Source organism: Rhodamnia argentea, chromosome 11 (genome assembly GCF_020921035.1).
Source record: "Rhodamnia argentea isolate NSW1041297 chromosome 11, ASM2092103v1, whole genome shotgun sequence".
Lineage (NCBI taxonomy): Eukaryota > Viridiplantae > Streptophyta > Magnoliopsida > Myrtales > Myrtaceae > Rhodamnia > Rhodamnia argentea.
This window is the reverse complement of record NC_063160.1, coordinates 6,320,836-6,334,928: the sequence shown is the minus strand read 5'-3', so window position 1 is coordinate 6,334,928 and position 14,093 is coordinate 6,320,836. Positions and strand designations below refer to the sequence as shown.

Genomic DNA, 14,093 nt, shown 5'->3' with positions numbered 1-14,093 from the left:
TAAGCAATTGGACATGCATATATCTGAACAGAACTTGTCATCTTCGAAATAATGATACGCATCGTAAGAAAAGTCTATGTGCCGAAAATCGCAACATCCCTTTATTTTATCGCTCTGTAAATGTTTTGGAATACCATGTGTCTTCTTAATGGGTGTTCTCGAGTATTTGTTAAGCATACAAGATGGACGAGGAATTGCAACCTGCAAAAAAGTCTGAATGCTTAGCAAATGCCTATGGCATTCCGTCCCAATAGATTACTCATGGGTTAGACATATCAAAATGGGTCATAAATTTATTTTCTAATCTCGTATGTGATTTTCGATCCAAAAAAAAAAAAAATATCATACGTGATAGGCCGAGTTGTTATATATATTGGTTACGTTCAATAAATGATTTTAACATAATAGAAGTGTGAAACGGATAGTAAATGAGTTACATTTGAGTTTACAACTTATTTAGATCCAACGTATTTTTATGACTTACTTCATTCTGTCTCGACCTCGCGCTCACTCGATCCGTACTTTCACGCTAGTTTGTTTTTATTTATTTTTTCTTTTTTTGCCGAAACTTTCCCGTCAATTTGGATACGAGTTTTTTTGAATTTGAATTAAATTCTTAAAAAATAGGGAATTCGACGACGTGTAGCCTGTGGGAGTACTTTCAGAAGAAAATTCCGAACATATCATGTCGGCGTGGGCCATGCGCTTTTAAGATTGTCCGAAAAGATGAGTACGTCGAGGAGCCGAAAGCCGACGCCGAAAACACCGTATTCCCGCTGCCTAAAAAGCAGGGCCCAAAGGAAAAAAAACAAAAAAAAGGGATAAGGGAAAATATAAAAATAGAGTCATTTTCCAGAATACCGCCCAGCCGAGCTGGCCCCGCCAGCTGAACCCTAGTTCGAAAATTTTAACATTTCTTTCTTATCTGTAGCAAATTAAAGCAGCACGCTGTGACGGGGCGAAGAACGCGCGTGGTCCTCAACTTGCCCAAATGTAGCCACGTGGCGCATCTCTACTGGTTCGTGCTCAGCAAACGCTGCGTGGGGAGGAGGAGGACGCGAGTCTCGATTTTGAGGAATTCAGGAAACTCCCTCTCCACCGAGCTTTCCCCCCCACTGGCTGTCCCGCGGAATCTTCGTCTCTGATTGGCGGTCGGCCCATCGAAGCCGAGACGTGCGGTTGGCGATGCATCCGGTGCGGGCGCGTCCACATCATCAAGCCGCTCACCCGAATTCGCAACCGTCGGATACGCGCCACGTTCATCTGTGCCTTTCACTATTGACCAATGACCCAAGAGTTTCAAACCTTTGTGATGATTAACTTCCTTAGTTGTTTTCGACCCAACAAAAAGAATAAAAAAAAAAAAGAAAAGAACTTCCTTAGTTGAAAGAAAAAAAATTCCATAATTGTTCCCATTTTAAAAAAAAAAGAAACTTGTTTAACTGTTGTCAAAAAGTGCACTGGTTCATGATAATTTAAGGGCTCCACCTGTTTCGCAAAAAATAAATAATCTGAAAAAATATTATTAAATAATAACCACTTGTATCGCATATAAAAATATATAAATAAAGAATATTTTCATCGTATATGTAAATATTTACATATAAGTTGTTATTGATAATGTAAATATTTTTCATTATCTAAGTACTTTACGCGATAGACATAATTATTTTATAAGTAAATATTTTTTAAATCACTCGATTTAATGAAGCCCTAAATTTAAGTAATTGAAAATTGTCAAGTCAAGATGACCCTTTAAAGAGTAATTTATTGTAACCATCATGGCATCATGGTCCAACGTATCAAATCATGAAAGTTGGAATGATAAAATGGGGCAAATCGAACGGCGGGATGAGATCCCCTCTCCCCAATGCGCGCCGCACGACGTCGTTACGAACTCCAAAGCTCGACCATCGGTTCCGGAGGAAAGCGAAGAGCGAAACGGAGCGTCGTATTTCGTACGTATCCGCCAGTCATCAGAAATCATAAAGATCGCCGTAGACATACGGTGGGGAATCGCAGGCGCAGCAAGGGAAGGGGAGGGAACGAAGGTTCCTTTCGAGTTTTGTTTGTTCTTTTGGCTCGAAGATCCGTCTCTCTTCAAACCCTCTCCCCCTCTCCGTAATCAATGGGTCTCTGGGAGGCTTTTCTGAATTGGCTGCGCAGGTTTGGTTCTTCTTCGCACCTTCTTTGCGCATTCGACGTTTTTTGGATCGATCTCGACATCTCTTGGATTCATCACGGACGTGGATTGACCTCGGAGCTGAGTTGCGCGCGAGATTTTTTTTCCTCTCCGTTGTTTGAATGCGTCTGGTTTTCGCGTGCTTTGCTTCCCCGTGAAGAAATGCGCTGGATGTTTCAATTGTGTCACGTGCGCTGGGAAGAGCCCGCGGTTTCGTTGTCGGCCGCGTTGTGACGATTCCGGTTCTCGTTCCTGCGTCGGTTGCTTTGATTGTCCTTGTCCTCATGGTAATAGCGTCCGCACAGGGCCGTAGTTCTTCGGACGTCTGGCAATTAGGCCACTGAATATGATGAAGGGTCTTTCATTTTCTTTAGAATGCCTGTATTTAGCACGTGTCTTAGGCGTGGCAATTGGTGTCGGCGTCCTCATGTTCCCGTGCTACTTCTTTCGTAGCTAAGAACAGCTCCAGTTTTGATCATTATGGCAAAATTGCGGTTTTTGCACAGGACAGAACATGTAAAAAGGCGTCAAGCGATATCTGTTTTGGATATTGGAGTTGATTATGTTTGTTTGTAGTTTCAAGAATTGAATTTTTCTCGATAGCTTTTCTCATGAAGGTTGTTGTGCTCAAGTCGTGTCAAAAGTTGTGATATTTAGTCTTGTTTGCGTCCAAATTGCATGACAACGTCATTGAATGATCCTCCAGATATAAGATTCATGCTGTCTTCACATTTGGCTGGCTGTAGTAAGGTTTTAAGGGGAATGGTGGCCGGAGAAATTAAGTGGTATCTATGTCCATGTATTCGTTATCTCAAAAGATGTTTTTATTGAACTTTTAAACAGTTTCGACCACATGAGATTGTTTCTTTGTCTTCCGCGGTGCTCTTTTGTTTGCATAGACTAGATTGGACATCCTTTTGTGGAGTTAAGTAATCTGCGAAGTGCTTTACCATATTTGTTGTCCATGATTCTAGCATAGGCTACAGACATATTTAAGAGAAAAGAAACTGAATTTGTTAGATTAGAAGATCCTATGGTGGTTTATCTACAAACTATGCAGAAAATATGGGGGTCCTAGTTTTCTCACTAAACCACACTACTCTTCTTCCCTAACACATAATTGGCCGGTCTCTTCTGAAAGATGTCATCTGTCTTCAATATTTGGAAGCTCACTTCTCTTCTACATTCTGATCCAGTGGTACCTGTAGCTAGAGATATGCCTGGTCGTCTTGCAATGCTAACTTGAATTGTGATGATTAAAGTAGATAAAGGAGAGGAGTACTATTCCTTTTATTTTAGCCCCGATACGGCAACACCTTGAGTCCTTGGTTGACCACATCCTAGGTTCACTAACACAGTGTCTTGACAGTTGACCAATAAGAAAGCTCATATTGCTAAGTATGAAGACCTTCCCTTCTGTTGTTTGTAATATCAAAGACAATCTACTAGTCAAACTGATGACCAGGATCAGTCTATTGAGGCTGCCAAATGCTTGTATATTCTTGTCCTACATGTTTCTGTTACACTTTTATTTTATGGGTCCTACCACGTATTCCAATGTGAGTAGCTGCTTCTCTTAAGTTCCATGAAGTAGAATATTATTCATAGAGAGTAGTTCTGCATGATTAACACCTTCACTGGTTGGAGCATCTTGTGATGGTGAACCTTATCTACATTTTTAACCATAGGTTTATTTAGACACTGAGGTCTGTTTTTTTATGTTGATGGATATTTGGCATGGGGAACATCCCTTTCTATTGTTTTTTTATTTTTCACCTTAATTGTATCTTGTCGCTGAAAAAGGACTCTTCAGGGTCACTAGTATGCCTCTAGTGGTCACTCTATTTTTCGGGCTTGACAGTGGACTTATCTGTACTTTGTACCCCAGAAGCCATTGTGCAATTCCATTGGGTATCTATGGAAACGGCCTGTGCCCGGTCTAGTGTGAACAGTCACCGTATAAATGCTATGAAATTAAAAGGATGGGCTCTACTTCTTGTTATATTTTCACAATTTCTTGTTACGGAAAAGCCTATGATCTTGTGAAAAATAACAGGCATCTGCTTCTTTTTTGTCTGCAATTCCTCTTGCTATTGGATTATGCAAAATCTTTGCCTTAGTGCTCATGCAAGTAATCTATATATATATATGCAGCCTCTTCTTCAAGCAGGAAATGGAGCTATCCCTTATAGGACTCCAGAATGCTGGAAAGACTTCACTTGTTAATGTTGTCGCTGTGAGTAAATTAATATGTGTACTCTGAGCTTCTTTAACTTGTTTTGAGATTTTAAGTTCTAGAGCTCCTTACGTTGTTTGCTGTTCTCTTCTTTAGACTGGTGGATACAGCGAGGATATGATTCCTACGGTGAGTCATTTTCAATTCCTTGGCAGCTCCGAGCTAATTGACATATTTTTGACTGCTCAATTGTACTCTTTCCTTTGTCCAGCAAGTGATAGAATCTCTGAGTTTCCTTTTTTCCTTCTTCTTGTTCTTTTCCAAATATGTTTTTGCTGTTTATTTATTTTTAAATGGTTCTCGAATATGATTTTTCAGGTGGGTTTTAACATGAGGAAAGTTACCAAAGGAAATGTTACAATAAAGTTGTGGGATCTTGGAGGTCAACCTAGGTTTCGCAGCATGTGGGAGCGATACTGTCGTGCTGTTTCTGCTATTGTGTATGGAAACTCTACCTTTTTGCTGCTCATCTTTGATTTGAAAAGCTCTTAGTGTTGACTTCTCTGACATCTTTGGCTGTTTTCTTTTGCATGTGTACAGCTACACTTATAGAAGTCATTGAATTGAGTAGCGTCTAGGATTTGAAATACGAAATATAGTTAGTTTTCACATACATAAAGGGCTCAAGATTCATGAAATTGCAAATGGAAGTTAAGTGGTGATTATGTTCAAATTAGGTTTCAGAAGGTAAGATGTTGATTTTGTACGTTAGGTATGGCAGGATGTCACAATAAACATATTGTGAGTCCTGACATGGACATAGTTTCAGTTTGAAGAGAAACGGGGTTCCGAGTCTGCATATTTGCATTAGTTAAGAAATGCCAATTGGCTATATACTTCATGAATGGGATAGAGTTCACTACCCTATGAGTATTTATCATCCAAACAATTGGTTGACTTTTGACTTTGGAGAAGCTTGGAGAATTATTTTGAAGTTCGTGGAATGAATAGATTGTAAAAACTAGAATGCAACTTCCATTTCCTTTTGTTGACTGTCATCATTCTAGACAATTGTGCTGGTTTCTTCAGTGGAAATAGGATTATCTTGACAAACAGTGTGATTATTTACTAGATTCTGTATGTGTCTGTTGACTTTGCTTTAAAATGTGAACTGTCCTCTTTTTAGCAGTATGTTGTGTCATGCTTATAATAGCGTTATGTTGTGGTTAATATGCAATATTTGATGCTGAGTCCGTTTCTTCATGGAATTGAAAATCGCTGAGAGTTCTTAGTCTAGTGGAATCAAAACTGGTCTCATAACCATAGAGTAATCACTCAAGTGGGAACAATGGTCCCAGGCTTATAGGTGTATTGTTCCTATCAATGTTCAGAACTAGTTGTCCCTGGAGCTTAAACTAGATTTTCATGAAAGACTGAAAGAGCAACCATAGATCTAATTAACCTAACTCGGACTCTCCCAAGCACGTACCAAATCGCAACTTAGGGTTTGATTTTTAACATGCAAATGATTTCAATTTGAAGTCGCCACTAATCGATTTACGGTAGGTTGATTATACACCTAAATAAAGTATTGGGAGAAATACTTTATTCCTACGAACTAGAGATTAATGAGTTTGGGGACTTGGTTATGCTAATATTTCTACGAACTAGAAATACTTTATTAGCGCCCTTCCGATACCTTTCACGTATGGAGACCAGGGTAGAAATTTAGGATTGTTTCGTCCAGTGACATATTTAAAAAAAAAAAATAGCATTTTTTAGGGTCGCGAGATAAACTAGGAGACAGCAGACAAAGTCCTTGAACAGTAGCGCTTACTCCCTCTGAAAAGAGCATTTTACAAATGCGTCATCTCTAGACTCACACATCAAGTTGCAGAAGAACATGGCCAAGAGGATTATCAAACTTCCATCTACTTATTCTGCCACATGTGGGCAGCTTGTTTCGGACTTCGGAGAGCAAGCCAAGCAATAAAAGAGTACAGGAGAGTTAGGAGATATAATGCTTCTTCATAGTTACTATTTAATACTTGTGCATAGTGAATGGAACAATTTTCACTGTGTTCATTCTTATAATGTGCCTCGGGTGAAGTGTCGGACACAAGGTAGTTAAAATTCTGTCTATGGAGTTTTGAGAAAATAGAGTGCTAAATTTTGGTGAGAACTGACCCATAAGATACACTGTGTAATGCTTTAGGTCATTACTTTTATTTTAACTAGGCTTGTTGTTTAATGATTCATGACATAGAAGTTAGAGAGAGAGAGAGAGAGAGAGAGAGAGAGAGAGAGAGAGAGAGAGAGAGAGAGAGAGAGAGAGGAGGCTGGGTGGAAGAAGGGAGGGAGACATGAACAGCTGGCATATTTTAGAGATGACCTGTTTCATATCGGTTTCATACCCTTCACTTTTGTATTGTGGGAAGTACAATTAACTAATGCCTTTTGTTCAATAATAAATGACTTCGTGTAGATGATGGATGAGCCTTTCAGTGTCTCGATTGTACAGAGAGCTGACAGAGATGAAGTTTTTTATCTCCTTCTGCCTCCAGGAAGATTTTGATGGTGCAGACTAGTAACATTTCTGTTACAAATCTTTGGTCAAAAACCTCACAAGCTAACGAGGGTTATCAGATATGTTAGACAATGGTAAAGCCCACGTTATAGATGCTTTTCAGTTACTAGGACCTTCAATTGGTTAGAGGTCCTCTGCAACTGCTGTCAGTTCCCTGCGGGTGGCATAATGAAAATTCACTCTCATTTCAATTGTTTTGTTGTCATACAGGCATTTATAATGTGCCATGTCATACAGACACATTCACAGTTATCATTTTGGCTTTATCAGTGTAGTGCCTCATCTGGAGCTATTGGTGACATCTATATTGAAGGCATTAGGTTCTAAGAAATTGCTTTTTTGCTTATGCTCTGAATGCTTTGACAGTGCTTCCTATTTTTATTTTTCATCAACAGAAGTGTTTTCCTTAGTGAACTTAGTCAATAAAAGTGACAAGAGTCTAATGAAGTACCCCTGCATGTGTATTTTGCAGGTATGTTGTAGATGCTGCTGATCCTGATAATCTGAGCATTTCCAAAAGCGAGCTTCATGATTTGCTGGGCAAACCTTCTCTAAATGGTATTCCTTTGCTAGTACTGGGGAACAAGATTGACAAACCTGGAGCTCTCTCTAAGCAAGCACTGATGGATCAAATGTAAGATGCCTATAACTTCCCTGATATAGTCTGAAGTTCCCAGTACTGTCAACTTGCTGCTGAAAGTATTGTTGTTGGTTTTCAAAAAAATCGTTCTATTGGACACTGAAAACTGTGCTTCACCTTCTGCAGGGGACTCAAGTCGATTACAGACAGAGAAGTTTGCTGTTTCATGATATCGTGCAAAAATTCGACCAACATCGACTCAGTCATAGATTGGCTTGTTAAGCATTCAAAATCAAAGAACTGACAAGAGACTGCCCGTGAGTTGAGGTTTCTGTGTGTGTAATCTCTGAACAGTAACATTCTGGAGTGTTGATGTTGGTGAGATTTTCTTTGCTAACTCATTACCCATTATTTGATTAACTTCTGGAACTGCTGTGCATTGTATATTATACTCATTTTACTGATTGATAACTGGAGTAAATCTTTGGTGCCCTGAAGCATTTCAATCATCTCTCTCGTGAGAAGACCCTTCTCAGTATTGCTAAATGAAAGAATTCCAAAATTTACCCTCTCCTAAATTTAAAATACGGGTGCCCCATTTTGGTTTCCGCGTCCTGGCGTGGATTCTAAATGGTGACCACTCATATGTCAAGTACGTTCTTGAAATCTTTTGCTTTGTGCCGCAACATCCAAGTGAATTAGACGACCTTGTGACCTTCCTGAACACTGGTCTGAACCCCTGGACTTTTCAGGTGGCCTTGACGCCATCCTTTTGAGGCTCGGCTGCAATATGATGCTCTTGCAGAACTTGCGTTAGGCATTCACAGACGGTCTGAGGTGAAAACACCATGAGAATGAGGGAAGAGAAGTCGAGAACGACGAATCTGTAAAAAGCGTTGAATCCCCAATCCCCAGGGGTGGATCATTTTGCTTTCCCCCAATGAAGCCGCAAGCAAGGAGAAGCATCACATACACATCTGCTGGGAAAATTGTTCAAAAAGCCATAAATATGTTGCACTTTTGTTAATTCAATTTTAAATTTTTCAATTTTGTCAATTGAGTCCTAAATCTTTTCGCGTTTTTCCAATTGAGTCAATTATGCCAATTTTAGTTCGAAATTGCTGATGTGAATGCTAGACGTCTTGCGTGGCATGACCAGTGTTGATGCCAACAAATCTTAATAATGTTTTAATATTTTTTGAATTTTCTTATTGTTAATTTTTTTTAGTTTTTTAGTTTTTTTTTTTCTTTATAGTGACTGGCTAGGGTCACTGGGCCCTCGCCGGCCACAAGGTAAGGCTGCGATGGTCGGGGATTGAAAATATTCTGTATGGAAACTTTACCTCTTTTTGAAAATAGAAAATCATTTTCACTCATCTTTCCTCTCTACACTCCTTCACATTACTTTTTTCTTTCGTTACTTAAAAAAAAATAACGAATTTTTATTATTTTTCTCTTTTTCCTTTTTTTTTTTTTTCCTTCTCTTCTTCCTTCTTCCCCTAGGCGGCTGCTGGCGGTACCTCTCTGCCGCTGATGGTTGTAATGGCTAAATCTAAAGCCTTGCAATACAGTAATGCATACTAGGGAATATCTCTGCTTTGTGTTCCACGCTTTTAGTCACTGAATGATCTCATCAGGTTATGCTGTCGTTAAAATTAAGGCAAACTATTTTTCTCATGATACTTCTAAACTAAAATTCATTACGCCGACAAAAAAGGCATACCTTGATCGGTCTCTGGCTGTTGAGGTTGGGGCGGTCGCGGTGTTCGAGTCCGGCGGACTGATGTTGGCGATGTTAATTTTCTGTGCATTCGAAAATGAAGAAGAAAAAATGTGTCGCATGAAGCATATGCTTCGATGGCGACTTGGACACTTAACAGCCAGTTAGTAGCCTCAATCGCCATATCAATCTTTTGATCCGTTCATTCAAACCAAAAGATGAGATTGAATCGATTTAAAAAAAGTATTATGACTCCATACATAAAAGACTTTATAGTCAATAAAAAATTCATGCATAAAATCAAGAAAGTGAATTCATAAATCTAGAGAGGTAAAAATACTTTTTTGCAATTGATCATCTCCAATTTTTAATATTTTATTTTTAATTTTTTGTATTTTTATTTTTTTGGTACTTTTTTGTGTCTTTTTTTTTTTTTTTTTTTTTGTTTTCTTTGTCCTTCGCCAGTTGCCTACCCTCACCGAAGCCCAACGACAAGCGAAGGAAAAAAGAAAACAAATCATAATGTAGAAAATATAAATATGAATTTAAAAATTTTGACTTTTTTTTAACTTGAGATAAAGTTTTGAGTTAATCATTAGAAAATATTTTTGGTCAAATATCACCAAGCAAAAAAAAAATAATTTTCCTGGAAAATGATTTATTGAGAAGTATTCTGCTTTATTATGAAGTTTGTTTCACGAATACTGAGACATTTCTTTTCCAGAAAGTCATTTTTTAGGAAAATGAAAATATTTTTCAATTTTTGGCTACAACCAAAAAATGAATAGGAAAATATCAGTCGTTTGGTATGAAAAATCAGATTTGATTTTTCTTGAGAAAATTACCAATAAAATTGAATTTTTATTTTTTTTCTTTCCTCCTTTCTAATCTATGGCCATAGCGACTTAGCTGAGGGATGAGCTCTCCCAAGGCTGGCGAGTCTTGACCTCGCCATGTCCTACAAGCTCAAGCCTCCTTGCCTATGGCCAGCAACTGATAGAGAAAGAAAGAAAAGAAAGAAATTAAAATTTAAAAATTAATAATTGACCAATAAATTATTTAAAATATTATTAAAAATTACCTCCGTTAATGCCGTTGTGCTACATAGGATGACTAGCATTTTTGTCAATGATTTTCGGTGAAACTGGATGAATGGATTGAATTAACACAAATAAAAAAGATTTAAAACTCAATTGGCAATAAAAAAAAATTAGGACTGAATTGATATAATTGTGACAGGTTTAGGACTTTTTTGTAATTTTTCCAAAAATTCAGGTATCCATAATGTCATTGTCGCATGGATAATAGCACTGTGATTCATCTGGTCTATGTAGCAATGCAAATGAAATACTTTGTCCGAATGTACCTTCCTGGCCCATTTACCAAACGTTATTTTGGCCCATTGCAATAGAAATGTAAATTAGGTAGCGGACTGGATCGTTCAGGCTCAAAGGTGCAAATCTTTGCCCTCCAATTGGGTCTTTAACCCCCCGAAACTCTTTGAAATCTTGTAGATGGCGAAGCCCCTTTTAGTAGCCATTGGGCTCATCCTTGAGGAAATGAAATGGTTTTCTTTTGACCCAAAAAAAAAAAAAATGGCTTCATTTATTTCTTGAAAAATAAATTATTTAAAAAATATATTTTCGAAAAACGATAATTTATATTGATTATGAAACTTAATTAACACCGTCTATGACAATGTTTCTAATCTATATATTTTTCTCTTTCTTCGATCGAAATGGAAGGTAAAGCTTTTTAGGGTCAATATTAGCAATGTAGTTTATCCAACGATAAGCTTAATATAAATTATGGAGCTACGACACAATCAAGCCCGAACGAAAAAAATGTTGGATTGAATTGTACCAGTCTCTACCAGGGGTTATTACTCATTTTTGTACTTGCTGTTTTATTTTCTAATTATTTCTTCAATTAAGAGAAGAAAAAAGAATAGTAGAATACTAAATAATAAGAAGAATTATCTTAACCCATTTGGAAGAATCACATCTCATAATTATCTATGGCTGTTTATGTCTTTAACACGACAACTTGATGAAAGAAATGGTGGAGATTCCAATGAATTTGAATCAAATTCATTACCAAATTCAAAATATAACTTTCAAAATACTATAGATATGACCTTTTCTTATATAAATCGATTAATTATGAAAATAAGAAGGATTTATATTTTTATGTATCACCATTATGTTTAAATAACAAGCAAGAGATTTCTTATAGTTACAACAAGATATATAAAAAAAGGTAAATTAGTTGATATGCTTGGAGGTATTATCTCTATTAATTTAGAAGATGATGGTATTATGAATCTGGATATATTTACATATGGAAAATATTTTGATTGGACAATTTTCGATTTTTGTCTTAGAAATAAAGTCGATATTGAGTTATGGATTGATATCGATCCCAATGGTAATAAAAATACTAAGACAGGGGTTAATAATTATCAAATAATTGATAAAATAATTAATAAAATGGATCAAAAAGTCTTTTTTTTTTGTTGGATGCTGTAATTCCTCAATTTTGGGAAATTTTAAGATAAAAAAGTTGTTATTGATAATAAAAATATTTTTTTATTAACTAATTGTTTCAAATGATACAAACGATCATTTTTAGAAAAAAATATTTTTTAAAAATAATTTATTTTTCACGAAATAAAGGAGCCTTCATTGTAGTTTTTGATTGAAATAGAGACATGTGCCATGCCATTTGTACTAACAACGGCACAATTCACGAATGAGCACCCCTCGCAATCATTTTCGGTCGAATATGAATAATCATATTTTCTCGTGGGGTGAGTGATCCCATTGGGTGCGCATCCTTGGACGTTGTTGGATTTTGTGATTGTGTCTTTTTGTTTATTTTTTTTTTTTTTTGTGCTTTCATCGTCAACTGCTGATGATACGTGCATCGGTCAAACAATCGTTGATCTCGAGACCAAAAGGTATGATCCCGCCAATTACGCAGTCTGATGGAACCAAATGTAAGTTTTCTTTTTTCTCTATGCGTATTTGCTAGGTTCATAATAATTAAATCGAAATAACTTACTTGTATGAAGCATGGCCAAAAATTAAATACTAGACAAAATGCTAGAATAACAATGTTTTCATTTTTACATCTATATCCACACTTTGTATCCATACTATTTTTAGGAAAAATGACGTGTCATCCCCTGAATATTAGACAAATATGTAATATCGTCCTTGAACTTTTCATCTACTTAATGTGATCTCCGAACTTTTGGTACATGTTCAATTTAGTCCCCAAATGATATGAAAAATTTAGTTGCTAAATGTAGGTATTCAGGTGCCTTTCATAGGCCTTACCCTGTAGGGACCGACTTTTAGCATCCAACTAAATTCTTATTCTAAACATAGGTCTTCCTAGCAAGATGAGGTCTTATCTTACCATTCTAAGACCCAAGGATCATATTGAACATCTTCATATAGCTCAACGATTAGATTGAACATGATTAAAAGTTTATAGATGACATTGCATATTGAATTAAAGTTCATGGACCATATTAAACAAATTAAAAGTTTATGGACGAAGTGACTTCATTTTTGACATAACAAAAGATTGATTGCTTGGATAACCACCCATTTCTATTTCCCCACAATCCGGACTTCCATTTTCGGAACTATACATGTGTGGAATTAGGAAAATTATGAAAAAATTTATATACCTATTAGTTTTTGTACCAATTCAGTCCTAAAGCTTTTGATCGTACCAATTCAATCATAAAATTTTTAAGATTTGCCAATATAGTTCTTTTATCCAATTTTGATCGAAAATAGCTCACATGGATGCCGACCGTCTTATATGACATGGCCAGCTTGATTGGACATTTTTTTTTAAATCTTTTTTCCTTTCATTTTTTCTCAACTGTGGGCTAGCGATGGTTAGGTGGTGACCTCGCCGACTCGGAGTTGGTAAAAAAAAAAAAAGACAAAGCAAGAAAAGAAAAGATAAAAAAGCAAAAAAATTAGAAAAATATTTAAAAGGTGAAAAATTTGTCCACGCCAATGTCGATCATGCCATGTAGGATAGTCGACTTCCATGTCGGCGATGTCCGAGCAAAATTGGCTAGATGAACTACATTGCCAAATCTTTAAATTGTTTACAACTAAATTGATACAATTAAAACGTTTAGGTCCGAATTGGTACAAGTGCAATAAGTTTAGGATTTTTTTTTGGTACCATTCCCGTGAAATAATCACTTATGCGATGGCGATTATAATGTTGTGAACACCAGCCTACCATATATACGTTTGCGTTTGCATTTCAAGATTCATTTTAGTCGATCACATCCATCGTTATGTCATATCTTGATGTCAAAGGACTTGAAAGCAATGGTTGGAAGCTAGTTTAGCTTTAGTGAGTCACATTGATCCAAAGATCTGTAACCTCAATATCGGATCTTTGCCATCTAGTATCGTAATATATTTTAATGAGTCGAGTGGCCGTTCATATCTTTAAGATTGAACTTTCTGTTTTTAAGACTTCGATTGTTTCACGAAAAATAACTTTTAAATTTTTTTTTAGTATTTAATTAATAAAAAATAAACTAATCAAGAAAAATATTTTTAATCAACGGAGAAAATACTTTTTAAAGCAGAGAAAATATTTCCTTTCCAAAAGAGGAAATCATTTTCCCACGTTATAAAGACCATTCTCTATATCTCCTTTCTTCTCTCTCTATCTCCATGCTTCTAGCTTGGATCGCACCGTGGTCTTCGTCTTCTCTCCCTGCCGCCTCTGCATCCGTGGTTCCAACTGCTTCACCTCTCTCTTCCCCGTGTTGCTCTCTGCCGCCCCCACGAAGCTCCCTCC

The 14,093-nt window shown here is 36.8% G+C and overlaps 1 protein-coding gene across 1 annotated transcript; it reads left to right on the top strand.

Annotated features, from left to right (window-relative positions):
- The first annotated feature begins 1,978 nt into the window (after window positions 1-1,978).
- LOC115742080 (ADP-ribosylation factor-like protein 8a) lies at window positions 1,979-8,022 on the top strand. Its single transcript, XM_030676178.2, has 6 exons — window positions 1,979-2,166; window positions 4,337-4,418; window positions 4,515-4,547; window positions 4,737-4,858; window positions 7,418-7,579; window positions 7,712-8,022. The coding sequence occupies exons 1-6, from the start codon at window positions 2,129-2,131 to the stop codon at window positions 7,827-7,829; spliced, it is 555 nt and encodes a 184-aa protein (XP_030532038.1). The 5' UTR covers window positions 1,979-2,128; the 3' UTR covers window positions 7,830-8,022.
- Window positions 8,023-14,093: the final 6,071 nt, after the last annotated feature.